This window comes from Hipposideros armiger, unplaced genomic scaffold (genome assembly GCF_001890085.2).
Source record: "Hipposideros armiger isolate ML-2016 unplaced genomic scaffold, ASM189008v1 scaffold_239, whole genome shotgun sequence".
NCBI classification, from domain to species: domain Eukaryota; kingdom Metazoa; phylum Chordata; class Mammalia; order Chiroptera; family Hipposideridae; genus Hipposideros; species Hipposideros armiger.
The window spans coordinates 110,482-125,907 of NW_017731589.1; the positions used below are offsets into that span (position 1 = coordinate 110,482).

Consider the following 15,426-nt stretch of genomic DNA (forward strand, 5'->3'; position numbering starts at 1 on the left):
AGCATCTCAGCTGCAGAGGGCAGTGTCACTGGCCCTCATATGTGGGATCCGAACCGGGGCCCTCTGGCATCCCAAGCGAGTTCTTAACCATCGTGCCACTCGGCCGGCCCCCTTCTCTCTTCTTTTCTTGCAGGAAGGTACAGTTGGCTGGAATGCCAACACCAAGTCTGAGTAAAAATGACAGCAGGTCCATGCAGTGGAATATTATTCAGTGAGAAAAAGAAAGGAGCTATCCAGACATGGAGGAACCTTAAATTGCTACTTGAAAGAAGTATCTTGCTACCTGAGAGAAGCTGATCTGGAAAGGATACACACTGTATGCTTCCAACTATATAACATTCTGGAAAAGGCAAAACTATAGAGACAGTAAAAAAACCAGTGGTTGCCAGGGATTCAGGGAAAGGGAGAAAAGGATGAATAAGAAAAGCAGGGGGTATTCTTATGGCAGTGAAACTATGCCGCATGATACTGTGATGGTGGATACATGACATTAGGTATTTGTCAAAATGAAACCGACAGCAAATTATGAGAGCTTAGATATGCTAGAATTTAACTTTGAGTTAAAATTATAAAATTAGTCCTGTTAAGATTTATAGCTGCCCTGACTGTTATGAAGTAGCCTATAGTTTAAGATTAAGGAAGAATGTTAGTCATATCCTGGGGGGCCTGCCTGTAAAGCAAAAGTTCCAGGAAAGACGAGAAAAGTATACTTTGCTTAAGATAACAGAAGAATGTAGCCTATTAAGCATATATGATGTATAGCTGTTTTCCCTAACTTAAACAATAACTGAGGTCATTAGATATGTAGCCATTTTTCTACCCTTAAGATAACATCACTGACCCACAATCTTTGTCTGCAAGCAGGAAGACCACTGGGCCACAGTCACGAAGACCCTGGACAGGATGTCGCCAGGACCTAAATAAATCAGATTAATAAAATCCTGAAGCATGCATAAGAACTGACCAATCAACACAGCCCATCACCCCAAAGCCCTTACTCATGATTTTTTTGCCTTTAAAAATCGTCAGTTGTAAGCCATCTGGGAGTTTGGGATTTTAAGCGGTAGCTGCCTGTTCTCCTTACTTGGCACCCTGAAAACAAAGCGATTTGAATTTCTCTACTGCAAATCTTGAGGTTCAGTGTTTTGCTTTGTTGCGTATTGGGCGGGTGGATCCGCATTGGGCTCGGCTACAAGAACCAAAAAACTGTAAAACCTAAAGGGGGAAATAATGTAAACTATAGACTTCAGTTAATAATAATGTATCAATATTAGTTCACCAATTTTAACAAATGTAGCACACTACTTCAAGATGTAAATAATAGGGGAAACTGAGTGAGGGGGTGTAAGAGAACTCTCTATATTTTCTGCTCAATTTTTCTGTAAACCTAAAACTGCTCTAAAAAACAAAGTCTATTTTTTTTTTTTAATGACAGCAGGTAGGGGTTACCTGGGTTATGAGTCAGAAACTATGTGATTCATGTTCAAATGATCTATATTGAAATCTAAAAGGTACCTTTTCACCCAATAATGCTACCCAGCACTCTAACACAGCAAGTCACCAATGCTTTCTGTGCTCTTCCGTAAACCTAGGAGGTCTGCTGCATGGCGGATGGCCACCTTTCCCAACACGCGTCCTGCCTTCTTACATGAATTGAGAGAGCTGACCAAATATACACATCCACCACGGGGTCAGGACACAACCTCTAATTCTGGAAGATGACATTTTCTAATGAACCATTTCCAGAGTCAGAAGATGACATGACCTTTCCTTCCCTCTTCCCCTTTTTGAAGTTAGCCAAATTTTAAGAGCCACCTAACACGCACGCAGGGTCTACAGTCTACAGCGACCGCTTGTGTAGATGCAGAATGGAAAGAAAACCAGTAGGGGGCACCCGGATTTGAACCGGGGACCTCTTGATCTGCAGTCAAATGCTCTACCCCTGAGCTATACCCCCAAGCCTGCCAGTGTTGCCTAACTAGCATCATTTCACCATGTTGCAATGCTCAGGTATCCTCCAGGACACTGTAATTGTAGTTCATTTTCAAAGAACCTTGAGAACCTGCGGAACTGCATCCCTCGGAGTGACGCCCTCTAGTCACCAACCTCCCCTTCATTTCCCACAGAATCGCTACCGTCTTGTTCCATGATTCCTTGACAAGCTACATTTCAGTTGGGCTGGGTTTGTTTCCTATACGAGGCTAGTTATCACCCATCCATTTGCTTTTTGTCCTGTGGGTTTATTGCTTTATTATAACCAGGAAAACATTATTTAGAAAGCAGTATATTTACTGAAAACATACACACAAATAAAATAAAATTTAAATACATCTAACATACAGATCTGTATTTTAGTAGGGGGAAAAAACCCCACATTTCCCCCATCAGAAGTAAAAACTATTATTAGAAAAATTAAGTATACCTGTTAAAAGGGACTGGGCAACCCCTCAAAAATAATATATAACTTTCAATCCAGCAGGGGGAAAGTAGGTATAAAGGTGAATAATGAAAATTAATCAATCCAAAAGAAATAGTAAAAAAAAAAAGGATAAAGAAGCAAGTGTAGGAGGAGCAAAAAAGTAAATGAAAAAAGTGAAATGATAGGATAAGTTCAAATCTGTTCAAATCTATCAGTAATCACAATAAATGCTAATGAATTAAACTCAAATACATCCACAGCCAGCTGTTCATAAGCAATACTCTCAAAACATAATAATAAAGTTTAAAAATAAAGTGATTATACTGAATACCAAACAAATATAACCAGAAGAAATATTTACATAACAAAATATTTGTTTAAAGCCAAAAGGCATTAATCAGAATAAAGGGGACACTTTTTAAAGGTATAATAATCATACTAAGCCTTGAAATATCGATAACAAAACTTGACAAAGTTACTGGAAGAAATGATAAATCCATAATCATTTAGAGATTTTTTACATACCTCTCTCAGAAACAAACAGATCAAATAGGTGAAAAGATTAGTAAAGCTAAAGGGTGTTTAAATTCTAAATAAAATTAATAAAGATATGTATTATATACCTTATATATTATATAAGGTATCTTTATATATCATATAAAAATGTAAAAATCTCTCTCTCACATGCTAAAGAGAGCATCTCTAGAGAGAGTAAGAGAGCAAGAAGAACTGCAACCAACAAATATAGCAAACACTGTTTGGGTTTTTTTAGCTGAGCCATCCTGCCACCTGTTGGCAGCTCAGCGGCTGCTCAGCTCGGGCCAGGACTCGAACCGCTGTTGCTCAGAGCTCAAACTCTTGAGTGAGCTCTTAACCAACTGAGCCACTCGGCCAAGCAAACACTATTTTAAAGCACTCACAGAATATTTATAGAAACTGATCAAGCACTCAGACAGCAAAAAAGCCTGAAAAAACCTTAAGAAATCACTAACAAATTAACGTTAGGAAATTCTAATAAAACAATCTAAAAACTCCATATATGTTTGGAAACAGAAAATACACTACCAAATAATTCATAGGTGAAACAAAAAATCATATTGAAAATTACAATATAATTAGAAGGAAACACAAGAAAAGTAGTATGCAATATGACTTTTCTAAAGCAGTATTCAAATTGATATGTTTGAATAAGAAAAAAAATTAATGAGCCTATTATCCAACTTAAAATTATAGAAAAATAACAGAATAAAGACTGAAAATACTGGGAAAGAAAAAAGATAAAAAAGCAATTTATAAAATATATATCAAGAAAACAATAAAGAAGAACAAATAAAAGTTAGTTTCTTGATACAACTCATAAATTAGACAAAGAACTAGTGAAACCATTTAAGAAAAAGATAGAACACAAAAAATAAACAAGAATAAGAAAGAAAAAGGGATATACATACAGATAATATAGAGATTTTTAAAAATCATGAGATACCATAAACAAGTTTATAACAATTATAAAAACTTAGATGAAATGCACATTTTTAAAATAAATTGAACAAATGATCAGAACTTTCCATTCAAAAAATGGACAAAACTAAGATGACTTTATAGATAATTTCTACACAACTTTCAAGGAACAGATCAGTCCTCTCTCTTCCAGAAAATAGGAATTTTCTGGAATTTATTTCAATTCATAAGGCTAGTATAACATCATAAGGAATGGTCCTTATCAGCATTTTGAAGAATTATTTTTATCTTAGCTCTCATTTCCAAAACTCATGCAAACACTCTTATGGCCATTATACGTCAGCATGGAAAATGCAGAATCATAACATCACCCAGGGCAGTTTCTGGCTCACGGTAAATGCCCAGATGTGTATGCTTCATGAATGTGTGCCCATTTAATCTCCTCAGATTGCACTGAAATTTCAGCTTCTGCTGAGTGGCCCACAGTGCCCAGCACACAGTAGGACCTTAAGAAAAGGAAGTTGAATGGAAGCTCTAAGAAACCTTCAAAAACCAAGGATGTTCAGATGCATCTGGCGGAAAACTTCATGTTTCCATGTTCCGACCTGGATACCCTCCTTTGTGGGGACAAGGATACTCTCTCATCTTCTGTGTCCTCACCTGCAACACAGGGCGAGTAATACAAACCCCCTCGAGTTGGAGTTTTCTGAGACAAACTGGGCTTTTCAACTCACACTGGACTGCGCCAGATGGAACAGTGGATTTCCTCCTTGACTCACTTGAACAAAGTTTCCCCATATTGGGGAGGGTGGGGGCAGAAGGCTTCTTGAGTTTTAGCTTTCTAACTAGTAAAATGGAAAGAGGGCTAACCGAGGACAAAGAAACCACCCCAGTGGTCCCAGGCAGGCACTAGGAGGAAAGGGAGAGGGACCCTAGCACACTGGTCTATGATGGCGCTCAGGCACCAAGGCCTGATGACCATGCAGAAGTGATAATGGTGAACAGAGGCCTTGGGTGCCGCTGCCAGTGTGAAAGGGCCTGGTTCCAGATGTGTGGAGGTCTAGAGCAGTGGTACTCAAACAATGGCCCCAGACCAGCAGCCTCAACATTACTTGAGAACTTGTTAGTCAGAAACTTTGGGGGAGGGGTCCCAGTCATCTCGGTTTTAATAAGCCCTCCACATGATTCTGATGTACCCTAAAATTAAGAACCCCTGGTCTAGTGCAGAGTTCAGAGGAGGAGCAGATGGACCACGGTCTCTGGTTTCAATCTGGGCTTTCCTACCAACCAGTTCAGGATGGTCCTGGGACTGGTGCTAGAATTCCCAACCTATCCCCTTCTTGGGTGTTTCAGTACCCAAGTTTTCCTGCAGGTGGAGCAAAAGGAAGGAGATGTAGATCTATGACAGCTGTTTCTCAAAGTGGGGTTTCCTGACTCTCCATAAGGAGCGTGTTCCTAACTCCAAATCATATCTGCATGTTTGACAAGCTCCCAATTTGATTGCCAAGTACAGGAAATCTGAGGGCAGGCCCAAGGGCCACTGTCCCTGCACCAGGTCAAATCCTGGTGTCCCACATTAACTTTTCCTTGTGGTGCTTGAGCTGTGTGTCACTTTCATGCTCTGCTCACCCCCGTTCTAGTCCCCTCAATCATCTCAGGTCTGTACAAATCTATTCAGATGGCTCCGGTTATGTAGTCTTTAGATTTTTTGACTGATGGGAGACAAGAGGAAGGTAAGACACTCATTGGCTTAGTGTAAGGGTCCTACACCCAAGTCAAGAAGACTGGATTGAGCTCTTCATCCTATCAATAAGGAGCTCGGTAACCTTGAATCTCTGTTACCAGATGCCCACTGTGAAGGACACAGGCTAGTGACTCTGAAAGCCCCTTCAGCTATACATGTCAGTGTCAATGCTTTTCCAGGAATGGCAGGCATGCAGCTACAGCTAGGGGAACCTGTTGCATCAGAGAGATAAAATTGCAGTGAAGCAGGCTTGGCAGCTTCCTGGAGGCCCAGCCTGAATGAACATCAGTGGCAAAAATTTATAGGAATACTGGGCATGACCACACAGGTGAACAGCATTACTTAGGCTTATGTATATAGCTCAGGGGTAGAGCATTTGACTGCCTGTCAAGAGGTTCCCAGTTCCAATCCAGGTGCCCCCTGCTGTCTTTTACTTTTGCTCATTAGAGCTAATGTTGAAGATTCAGCTCCTTTCTCTGATACTCAGTCTCCCCAGATCTGGGGGGGGAAAAGTCAGGGGTAATGCAAAACCCAGTCACTGAGCACCACAGTCCCAGAGTGATAGGTTCCTCCAACTCTGACTTTTTATTTCACTCACCACAGGTCTTGTTTTAGATAGGCTGGTTTAGGTTCACTTCTTCTGCATGTTTTCATTGCCCCAAATCAGTGGTGTGCTGGGAAATGTTTAACAACTGGCTTTTTGAGGAGGAGCATCACTGATTTTTAGTGTTTCTTGATTTCGTAGTGTAAATAATCTCACCATGGCCAATGTCAAGCTACAAAAATAAGATTGCTGAACATGGAGGTGGGAAGATATGCTCACAATTGACTCTCTAGTGCAAGCCAGCTCAAGCACACCACTGTCTCTAATCCAGCTTCCCTGTAGAGACTTCCACTCTATTCTAATGCTTAGTGACATCACAGTGGCTATGCCCATCTATTCATCCATGAAATCATCCATTCAATCAAGACATATTTGATTCCTACTCAATGCCAGATACAGGAAAGACAGAGCTGAGAAAGAACTGGCTTGTGGTGAGCAAAACAGTCAAACGAAGAAACGGTCAAGTTGTTGATAAGGATACCTAGACAACAGAAGAGGGTGCCAGTTTAAAATGAAGGGATTTCTGTTACCAGCAATACGCTAGACTAGGTCATCAAAAACTCATCCTATCTCAAAACGTCCAGAAATGCGAGATAAAATATAACAAATATCCATTCATAGGTATAGCTGAGCTCTCATAACAGTAAATGACATCTCAGGGGTGGGGGTAGAGGATGAACTAAAACACTGGGATGTCAATTTGAACTGATCCTGAGAATCCCTGTGATGGTTATAGTGAAATAGCCTAGGTGTTGAGTCTTAATAGCCAGGTGAGTCCAGGAGATTAAGTCTTAGACCTGCAATTCCCTTTCCCCATACAAACTCAGACTCTTGGAGAGTCATACCATTAGTACAAAAAGAAAAGAAAAAAGTGGGCTACAAAAACACCAGCACAAGAAGACAAGAGGTCTTTCTCTTCTCAGGAAGAAGGGGGCATCTCCCCTGAGAATGCATAACCACAGATGTATCCTCACACATGGTAAGACTTTGAATTTAAAATCCTGGCATGGTTCAGAAACTCCCTAAGCTGAAAGTTAACATACACAGTGTGCCCATGCTAACAATGATTCTAGAGTTAGAAGAAGCAAACACAGACTCTGAAGGGTGTGCCAGCAAGTCAGGCCACACAGAATTCCCACTGATGAAACCTGGCTTAAGATGGGTTCACAATTCAAAATAACAAAATGTACAAGGAATCAGTCTACCATGAATGAAAACCATCAGAAAAAATAAAGAATAGCAGATAGCAGAATTATCAGATAAATACTAAAAAGTATGTTTACAATTATTAAAGACATAATGAATTGCATATATGAGAATATATAATTTTTTTAAATGAAGCAGATTTATCTAAAATGAAAAACACAATAACTGAAGTTAATAGCATAACAGCATATTAGTGTTTTTAAAAAATACAAACCATAAGAGAATGGATAAGAGAGGTAGAGAATAGAATGAAGGGTTCTGAAAAATGTCACATATGAACTCTACAAAGAGAAAATATAAAGGAAGAGAGGCAATGTTAAATGATAAAATGGCTGAAAATTTTCAACTTGTACAAAGACACAATACCTCGATTTAGGAGTCATGAGTTCTAAGAAAGGTAAGTAAAAATAAATCCACGCCTAGGCACATTGTAGTGAAACTTCATAATATCATAAACAAAGAGATGATCTTAAAAGCAGCCAGACAGAAAAGACAAATCATGTGCAAAGGAATAATTAGACTGACAGCAGACTTTTCAACAGAAGCAATGAAAGTCGGAAGACAATGGAATAAAATATTAAAAGTGTGAAAGATAATGTAATTTAAAATTCACTATTCAGCTCAAGTATCACTCTTAAGTGAGCAAAAAATAAGATACTTTCATATAACTGAAAGCATTTACTTTTAACGTATCCTTGATGAAAGAACTTTTAAAAATCATACTTTAGAAAGAAAAACACTGAACCCAGAAGGAAGGAGAAACGAGAAAAAATAGTGAACAGAGATACTACAGTCATGTGCCACTTGACGACGGGGATATGTTCTGAGGAATGCTCCATTGGGTGATTTCATCATTGTACGAACATCGCAGAATGCACTTACACAAACCTAGATGGTAGCCTACTACACACCTAGGCTATGTGGTATAGCCTATTGCACCTAGGATACAAGCCTGCACATCATATTACTGTACAAAACAACACGAGATTAAGTCAAACACAAGAGAAACCGATGCAATCAAGAGAAAGGTCAAACACAAGATTTATGAGGCTGCTGCTGGCAGAACAGAGCATACTCTTTACAGCAAACTTTCTTTTTTAATAAGTAGACAGAGTATACTCTAAAATAATGATAATAGATATAGTATAGTAAATATATAAACCAGTAATGCAGTTATTTATTATCAAGTATTATGCACTGTACATAATTGGATGTGCTACACTTTTATATGACTGGCAGCGCAGTAGGCTTGTTTACACCAGCATCACTACAAACATGTGAGTAATGCACTGCGAGGTTACAATGGCTACAACGTCACTAGGCAACAGGAATTTTTCAAATCCATTATAATCTTATGGGACCACTGTCATACATGTGTCCATTGCTGATCAAAAAGTCTTTATACAGCATATAACTGTAATAAGCCTATAAATCTAAACAGCATAGGTTTTATATATGTATATGTATATGTATATGTATATATGTATATATGTATGTACATATATGGTGGAGGTCTTAAAAACAAGATTTAGTTAAAAAATTACACATAAGACAAAAGGGGAATTATATGATTATAAACTAATTTACTTAAGCTCTTCTATTATTTAGAAGGAGGGTGGAAATAGTAATTAATGTTACACTATATTAAACCAATTGTATGTGTAAAATTTTAAATAGTAACCCCTAAAAGCATAGAAAAGGAAGGCAAAGTTTTCAAATCAGTAGAAATAAAAAGGTGAATAAAGGAACATTAATCAATCCAATAGAACGGAGAAAAAGGCATAAAAAAGAATCAGAATCAATAGAAATGACAAAGCAAGATGGTAGAAATGAATAAAAAAATACATTATTATATATAATATAAAATATAGTCACAATAAATGCAAATGAACTATTTGCCAATTAAGATAGAAACTGTCATATTAAACAGCAACGAAATCTAGCTACATGCTCTTATAAAACACACATCTGAAACAAATATACAGAAAGTTTGAAAGTAAAAAGATGGAAAAAGATGTATCAAACAAAAACTAATGAAAATAAATTTAATGTAGCTATATCAATATCAGACAAAATGGATTATAGATTAAGAGTATTATTACAGTAATGAGAATTACTTCATAAAAATAAAGTGAAAACTTCCCCAGGAAAATATAATTCTAAACTCATATATCCAGTCTCAAAATATATGAAGCAAAAATTGTCAGAAATATATAGAGAAATCTGACTAATGCACACTTAATGGATTTTAATACATCTTTCTCAGTAACTGATAGATCAAAAACGCAAAATATATAGAACACATATATAATAAAAGCAATGCTTCATTCAGTTGATCTAACTAGATCCCTACAACCAACATTAAAATATACATACTCTTTTGAAACAAACAGGGAACATTTTCAAACATTTATTGCATAGTTGGCCACAAAGCAAGTCTCAGAAAATCCTAAAAAAAATCAACATCACATACTGCATTCTCCTACTATAAGGCAAAACTCAATAACAAAAAGATAAAAAAGACCCATACATTTGAAAGCTAAAAAGTCTTTTTAAATAACCTCATGGATAGAAAAATAATAATGAAAATCAGAAAATATTTTTAAATATTTAAATTAATTGCAGCCCATTTTCACATGGAGGAGTGGACAGTACCACTCCTTTTTTAATAAGTAGACAGAGTATACTCTAAAATAATAATAGGTATAGTATACTAAATACATAAACCAGTAACACAGTCATTTATTATCATTATCAAGCTCGCTAATTTGTTAGGGAAAACTGTAGCTGGCTGGTTCACCAAAAGCCAATTCATACAATGACCAGATAGCCAAAGCCAAATGTGATGAAAATTAAACCACTGAATATCAATTGGCTGAAAAACCAATTTGAATTATTGAGAATTTTTTAAAAATTTGTTCCATCTTTGGAACAAATTTGCTGTGCCTTTGTCCCTGTCCAGAAGTGCTAAATAAACACTTTAAACCAAATTTAGGGCAGTTCTCCCGAATTATTTTGCAATGCAGATAAAGAGGCAGGGAGGGATGCAGAAACCGGGTCAGAGGTGCAACTAAAGGGGAGTCGGAGGGAGGTTTCTCAAAAACTGGGAGAATTGGTTATTCAGTGAATAGGATGTTTTGCTCATACTTGAATTGCTCTTAGCACCTGCTGACCCAGAGTCTATAAATAGAACCCAATCCTGGTCAGGTAGAGGGAGGTTGAATCAAAAAACACTGATAAAAATAAAGGTGTGTCTTTCTTGGGTAAAGACACTACTTTTTTTTTTTTTTAAGTTAAGGGATTTTAAAGTAGGGTATGGGGACGAGCTAGGAGAAGGAACAAGTTACTGGGAGGAAGTCGACCTCAGCAAGAAGGTGGGATACCAGTCTTAACATATAGGCAAGGGACTTACCACAAGTTAGCCTTTAGGGCCTTTAAGGATCCTGAGGTCAGATGCTGAATTTTAAGTTTTACTTTTCCATGTCACAATACACTTGTGATATCTTGAAATTCTCTTACAGACAGCCACGGACACACCAGTCCTGTGTCAGTGATTCCTTAGGTATTGTCAACTAAAGTTCGCTGCCACCATCTAATGTCAACAGGGCACCCCAATCTGGAACAAGGAAAGAGGAAAAACTTTATTCAGAGGAACATTTAGCAAACTGGGGTAACAGAGCTTCAGGTGGAAACTGAGGAGACAAAGGGGATGTCACCTTTTAAAAAGCAAGTTCCCATTCTAGTTCCCAACAGGTCCATTTTTATGCAAATCAGAAATCCAAATCTGCACAGTCTGATTGGTCCAAATAGCACTGTCCTGATTGGTTGGCTTCACTGTGTCCTGATTGGAGTCGCTCTGATGAGTCAGTATAGATGCAAATGAAAATATAGCTGCACAGTTCCCATTGGATGGGGTGGGTCTCAGCCCATTGGTTAAAGAGGGTTCCAGGAACTCCCTCATTAGGATGGGCTCAGAGGGCAGGAACACGATACAGTAGGTTGGCAGTTCAGTCTATGACTTCTCCCCAAATACTGTGCAGTGTCTGAGAGGCCTCTGACAGTAATGGCTGCTAGACTCTGGATATGAATTTGGGCCCAGTTAACTACAAGGAGTCCTTCTTGGCAACTGTACTCCTTCCTGAGATCCACAGTGTGAAGGAGGGGCTGTGCCCAGGTGAGGGGCTGGGCAGTGATTGAGAGTGGGCTCCTCTCGGCCTTTCCTTGGAGGTCAGGCTAAGCGATGTCAATTCAATATTGTACCCCGGAGTTCTGGGAGGTGACCAGCAGCAAGCCAGCAGAGATCCGTGGCAGACCAGAGCTGCTGCCGGCACTAACACTGGGAAGGCTGGGCGAGAAATTCCCTTTCCCCAAATATTCGGAGGAAGAGAACCTGTGGGGAAGGCGGCGCAGGGAAGAGGGCTCTCTGGGCAGCAGGCTTCTCCACTTCCCTGGACCCCACTTCCTCTGCCTCTGCAAGCTTCTGTCTTGCAGAGCAGGTGGAGCTCAGACCCACCTTCTCTGAGCTGCTCTAACAGGGGTCCTCCTCCAGACCCTGAATGAGGCTCCCTGTGCTCAGCCAGGGTCCGCTCCCCCGGAGTCCACCACTCTCCCCAGGCTTCCTGCCTGCAGGAGAATGGTGGGGGCCCACGCTTAGCTCACCCTTCACACACTTATTTGAGGGTCTACTATGTCCAGGGACTTCTGAGGTGACCGCAATCAACCCAACAGACCAGCAAATAGTCACCTAAGATACAATGACCCATGGGTCCATGCTGTGGTGAGCGAGGGGGCGGAGTGACACGTCTCAGGATGCACCAGGGTCTGGCAGCCACTCCCGCCCGCCCACCCACGACCGTGGCCCGCGCCGTTCTGCCTGCAGCGCTCTCTCCACCTCTGGGGGCCCGCTCCCCACTTTCGCCTCCCCTGGGGCCTCAGTCACGGTCGGTTTAAGAGACGCGCCCTCTGAGAGAGGCGGTGCCGTTTCATCCTCACCTGGCACAGAGGATGCGCTCAGTAAATGTCGAATACAAGAATGGATGGGTGGATGCGTACACGCGGGCAAGCACACCCTACCCTGGCCACCAGGCGGGTCCCGGCGCCCAGCCCCTCTCCGGCCGCTTCGCGCGGTCGCGAGTTGAGGCAGTGAGCACCCGGCGCCCACCAGGCTGCCGGGGTCTCGCCCCACCCGCCGGCCGGCGCCGCGGCGCCCTCTGGGAAGTGTAGTGTGCGCCTGCGCCCGGCGGGCCGCCGAGGCCGGGGGTCTCCGGGCGGAAGCGGGACCACCCGTCCTGGGAGGCGAGGCGCAGGGCGGGCCCGGGCGCGGTCATCCCCGCCCCTCTCCGGCAGCCCGCGCCTCCGGCCCCGCCTCCCTGCGCGCTGACCTCTGCCGTAGCGGTCCGCGAGGGTCGCGCCGCAGCCTGCAGGCGGGGCGGCGGGCGCCCCGGCCCGCGCCGGAAGCTGGGAGCCAGGGCTGAGTCCGGAATGGCGCGCCAGGTAAAGCGATCCGGGACGCCGCCGTGAGCCTGGGACGAGGAAGGGAAGCACGGCTGGGGCCGGCCTGCACGGTGGGGCGAGACGCAGTACTGGGAGGGGGGGGCGAGGGAAGAGCCCCGGACCCGCCAACTTCGAGATCGGGGGTGTACGGGACCGGGCTTGCCCGGTGCGCAAGATTTCGTGCGGAGAAGTCCAGTCCTCACGCCGACCCCTCCCCACTTCCTGCCACCAGGATACGCGTACAAGGAGCCTCTCTTCATCTTTGGAAACTCGGTCCTTTTGGTTAAGCATCGCCCTCCCTCGGCTTGGCTTCTTTTCATTAATGATAAGTTATCCTGGGAGCGGTGGGCATGAAGGCCTCAGGAGAGTTAATAAATCTGATACTTTTATTCTTGGTAGGATCCTGGACCCCCCCACCCCGGGGGTGGGAGGGAGACATGGAACTAGGTCCCTGCCCGCCCCTTCCAGGTTTTATCCTCTCGATAAGGTGTGTAGCTCTGAGAGCTGAAGGGAGAGCCCCATCGGTAGCCTGGGCACAGTTTGGGCGAGTTGTTTTCAGGGCTGTGAAGGTGCTAGGAAAACCCGATGATGCCACTAGGGAGTTGCCACATGTTCCTTCTGGGAGCCAGTTCTGTAATTGGGGTGGGTCGTGAGCTGGGGCCAACCTCAGGCAACAGTAGACTTCATGGTTAGGGGAGAGGGGGCTGGAATGGTAGCTGGGGCTGGCGCAGGCTGTGGCCAGGCAGAGCAGTCCCTGTGCCAGGACCTTGGTGTCATTAATGCCCCACAAACCCTTGGGAGGAAGGAGCACCCAGGTAAATGGGACGTTGTGGGAGCCCGGGCAGCCTCCCTTGCAGCTCTGGCTGTCCAGCTAAGCACACCCTCGTTCAGATTGCCTACTGGCCCCATGCTCGGGCCTCCTCATCCCACAGTTTCCTCATTTATAAAATGAGAGGTTGGACCACTGATCTTTCAGATAGGATGTTCTGGGGTGGGGGCAGGGCATGTAGCTTTGTGGAGAAGGTGGCCAGGAGTGGCCCTGGGAAGCAGTAGGGCACAGTCAGATGGAGAGGAACAGAGAGAGCCTCCTGTCTTCCTGTTCAGTGTGATCCCCAAAAGTCCAGGGGTGCATGAGCACAGCCCACAGGTCGGGGGAAGCAGGGTGCAAGGTATGATATGAGAGCCCAAACCTGAGGCATGCTGGGAGAATGGGTCTAGGCTGATAAGGCCCATGAAAGATGGACAGGTCCTGTGGGCATTGAAGCTGTGGTTTTCATGCTGGGCTAGTGGCACGCAATGCGTTTTAGGAGAACTGGCATGACAGCAGTGAGCCTAGGAGGCTGCTCTGTTACAGCAATTCTGCATGAGCCCAGAAAGATTTTCTGCTGTTGTTTGAGGGAGAGTGGCCTGAGAGCTACAAAGTGGGTGAAATAGGGCCCGGGAAGGACAGTGGGCCCAGATTTCAAGCCAGCGGTGGGCTTCCCTCGCCTGAAGGTGAGTGTAGGTGGCCTGTAAGTTTTTACACTCGTGGTTGCTCGCTGCCTCACACACACACACTCCTCACCCTTCCTGTGCTTTTTTTTTGGGCAGAGGGAGGCTACTGACAGAACCACCTACCCTGGCCACAGTCGGTTTTCTTTCCTGTTGTGTAAGACCTTTGTCATAGAAGAGTTTGTCTAGAGGCTGAGATGGTGAAAGGCCTGGGAACCATGTCTTCCAGGTGTCTAGAAGAGTTGGGTATATTTAGCCAGGAGATAAAGCGTTATTAGGGTCAGGAAGAGTGTGTAGGGCAGAGCAGATGGCAGGCTGTGACCTGCAGGTGGACGTTAGGCAGACAGGTTTGGCTGCAGTAATACGAACCGTAGCACTGACTACGTCCCAGCATTTGTTCCAGGCGCTTTTCCTATATTAATTTATTTAGTCTTCACAGCATCCCTATGACGTAGGTTTTTCTGATCCTACTTTTATAGATGAGTTTGGGGAGGTCCCATAGCTAGTATGAAGCAAAGCAGGGATTGGAATTCTGAGGTCAAGTCCTCACCCCTGTGCCGTACTCCTGTCTGTGTGGCCAGAACTTCTTAACTGCCGATCAGGCCAGCGATAGGACCAGCTTCTGGGAATGTAGTAGGCACCCACCCATTACTGAAGGCACTGAAGTAGAAATTGAAGAGCCACCCTGTTTGGGGTGGAAGTCAGCATGAGATGTTCACTGCTCCTTAAAGGTCCACAGCACTTGTGTGTGGTTTCTAGCTCACAAACCTGCTGTACTGGACAGCTGGCCCTGGGGAGAGGTGAGGGGCTGGGCCTGTTTCAAGGGCCTATTCATCAGCATTTTTTTTCATTTTCAGGAAGACCGGGCAGGTTCTGCCCAGTCTCCAGCCTATGACTAGACCACAGTGTCAGAATCAAGGGAAGTTTGAAAATTGTCGATTTCTGGGCCCTGAAAACTCTGAAAACTTAACCATGATTTAGTAGATCTAGGATGAGGTGGGAAATCAGTCC

The 15,426-nt window shown here is 43.2% G+C and overlaps 2 protein-coding genes and 1 non-coding gene across 7 annotated transcripts in view; 1 reads left to right on the plus strand and 2 right to left on the minus strand.

Moving 5' to 3' along the window:
• Positions 1 to 12,889, minus strand: part of ZNF746 (zinc finger protein 746) — a 69,282-nt gene extending 56,393 nt beyond the window's left edge. For 4 of the 5 annotated variants that reach the window (XM_019655409.1, XM_019655408.1, XM_019655411.1 and 1 more), the window contains exons 1-2: positions 12,424 to 12,508; positions 10,844 to 11,047 (exon numbers count right to left, since the gene is read on the minus strand). The gene's annotated coding sequence lies outside the window, so the exon portion shown is untranslated. Of the gene's footprint in view, positions 1 to 10,843; positions 11,048 to 12,423; positions 12,509 to 12,812 lie in introns of those variants that run through there. The other variant, XM_019655410.1, reaches the window with a different exon arrangement.
• TRNAC-GCA (transfer RNA cysteine (anticodon GCA)) lies at positions 1,886 to 1,957 on the minus strand. Its single transcript has one exon. It is a non-coding gene; the product is annotated as a tRNA-Cys (tRNA).
• The window catches only part of KRABD3 (KRAB domain containing 3), a 33,686-nt gene continuing 31,103 nt past the window's right edge, over positions 12,844 to 15,426 (plus strand). Inside the window, exon 1 of the mRNA XM_019655353.1 lies at positions 12,844 to 12,924. Coding sequence (XP_019510898.1) covers positions 12,913 to 12,924 — 12 coding nt within the window. The 5' untranslated portion in view covers positions 12,844 to 12,912. The remainder of the gene's footprint in view (positions 12,925 to 15,426) is intronic.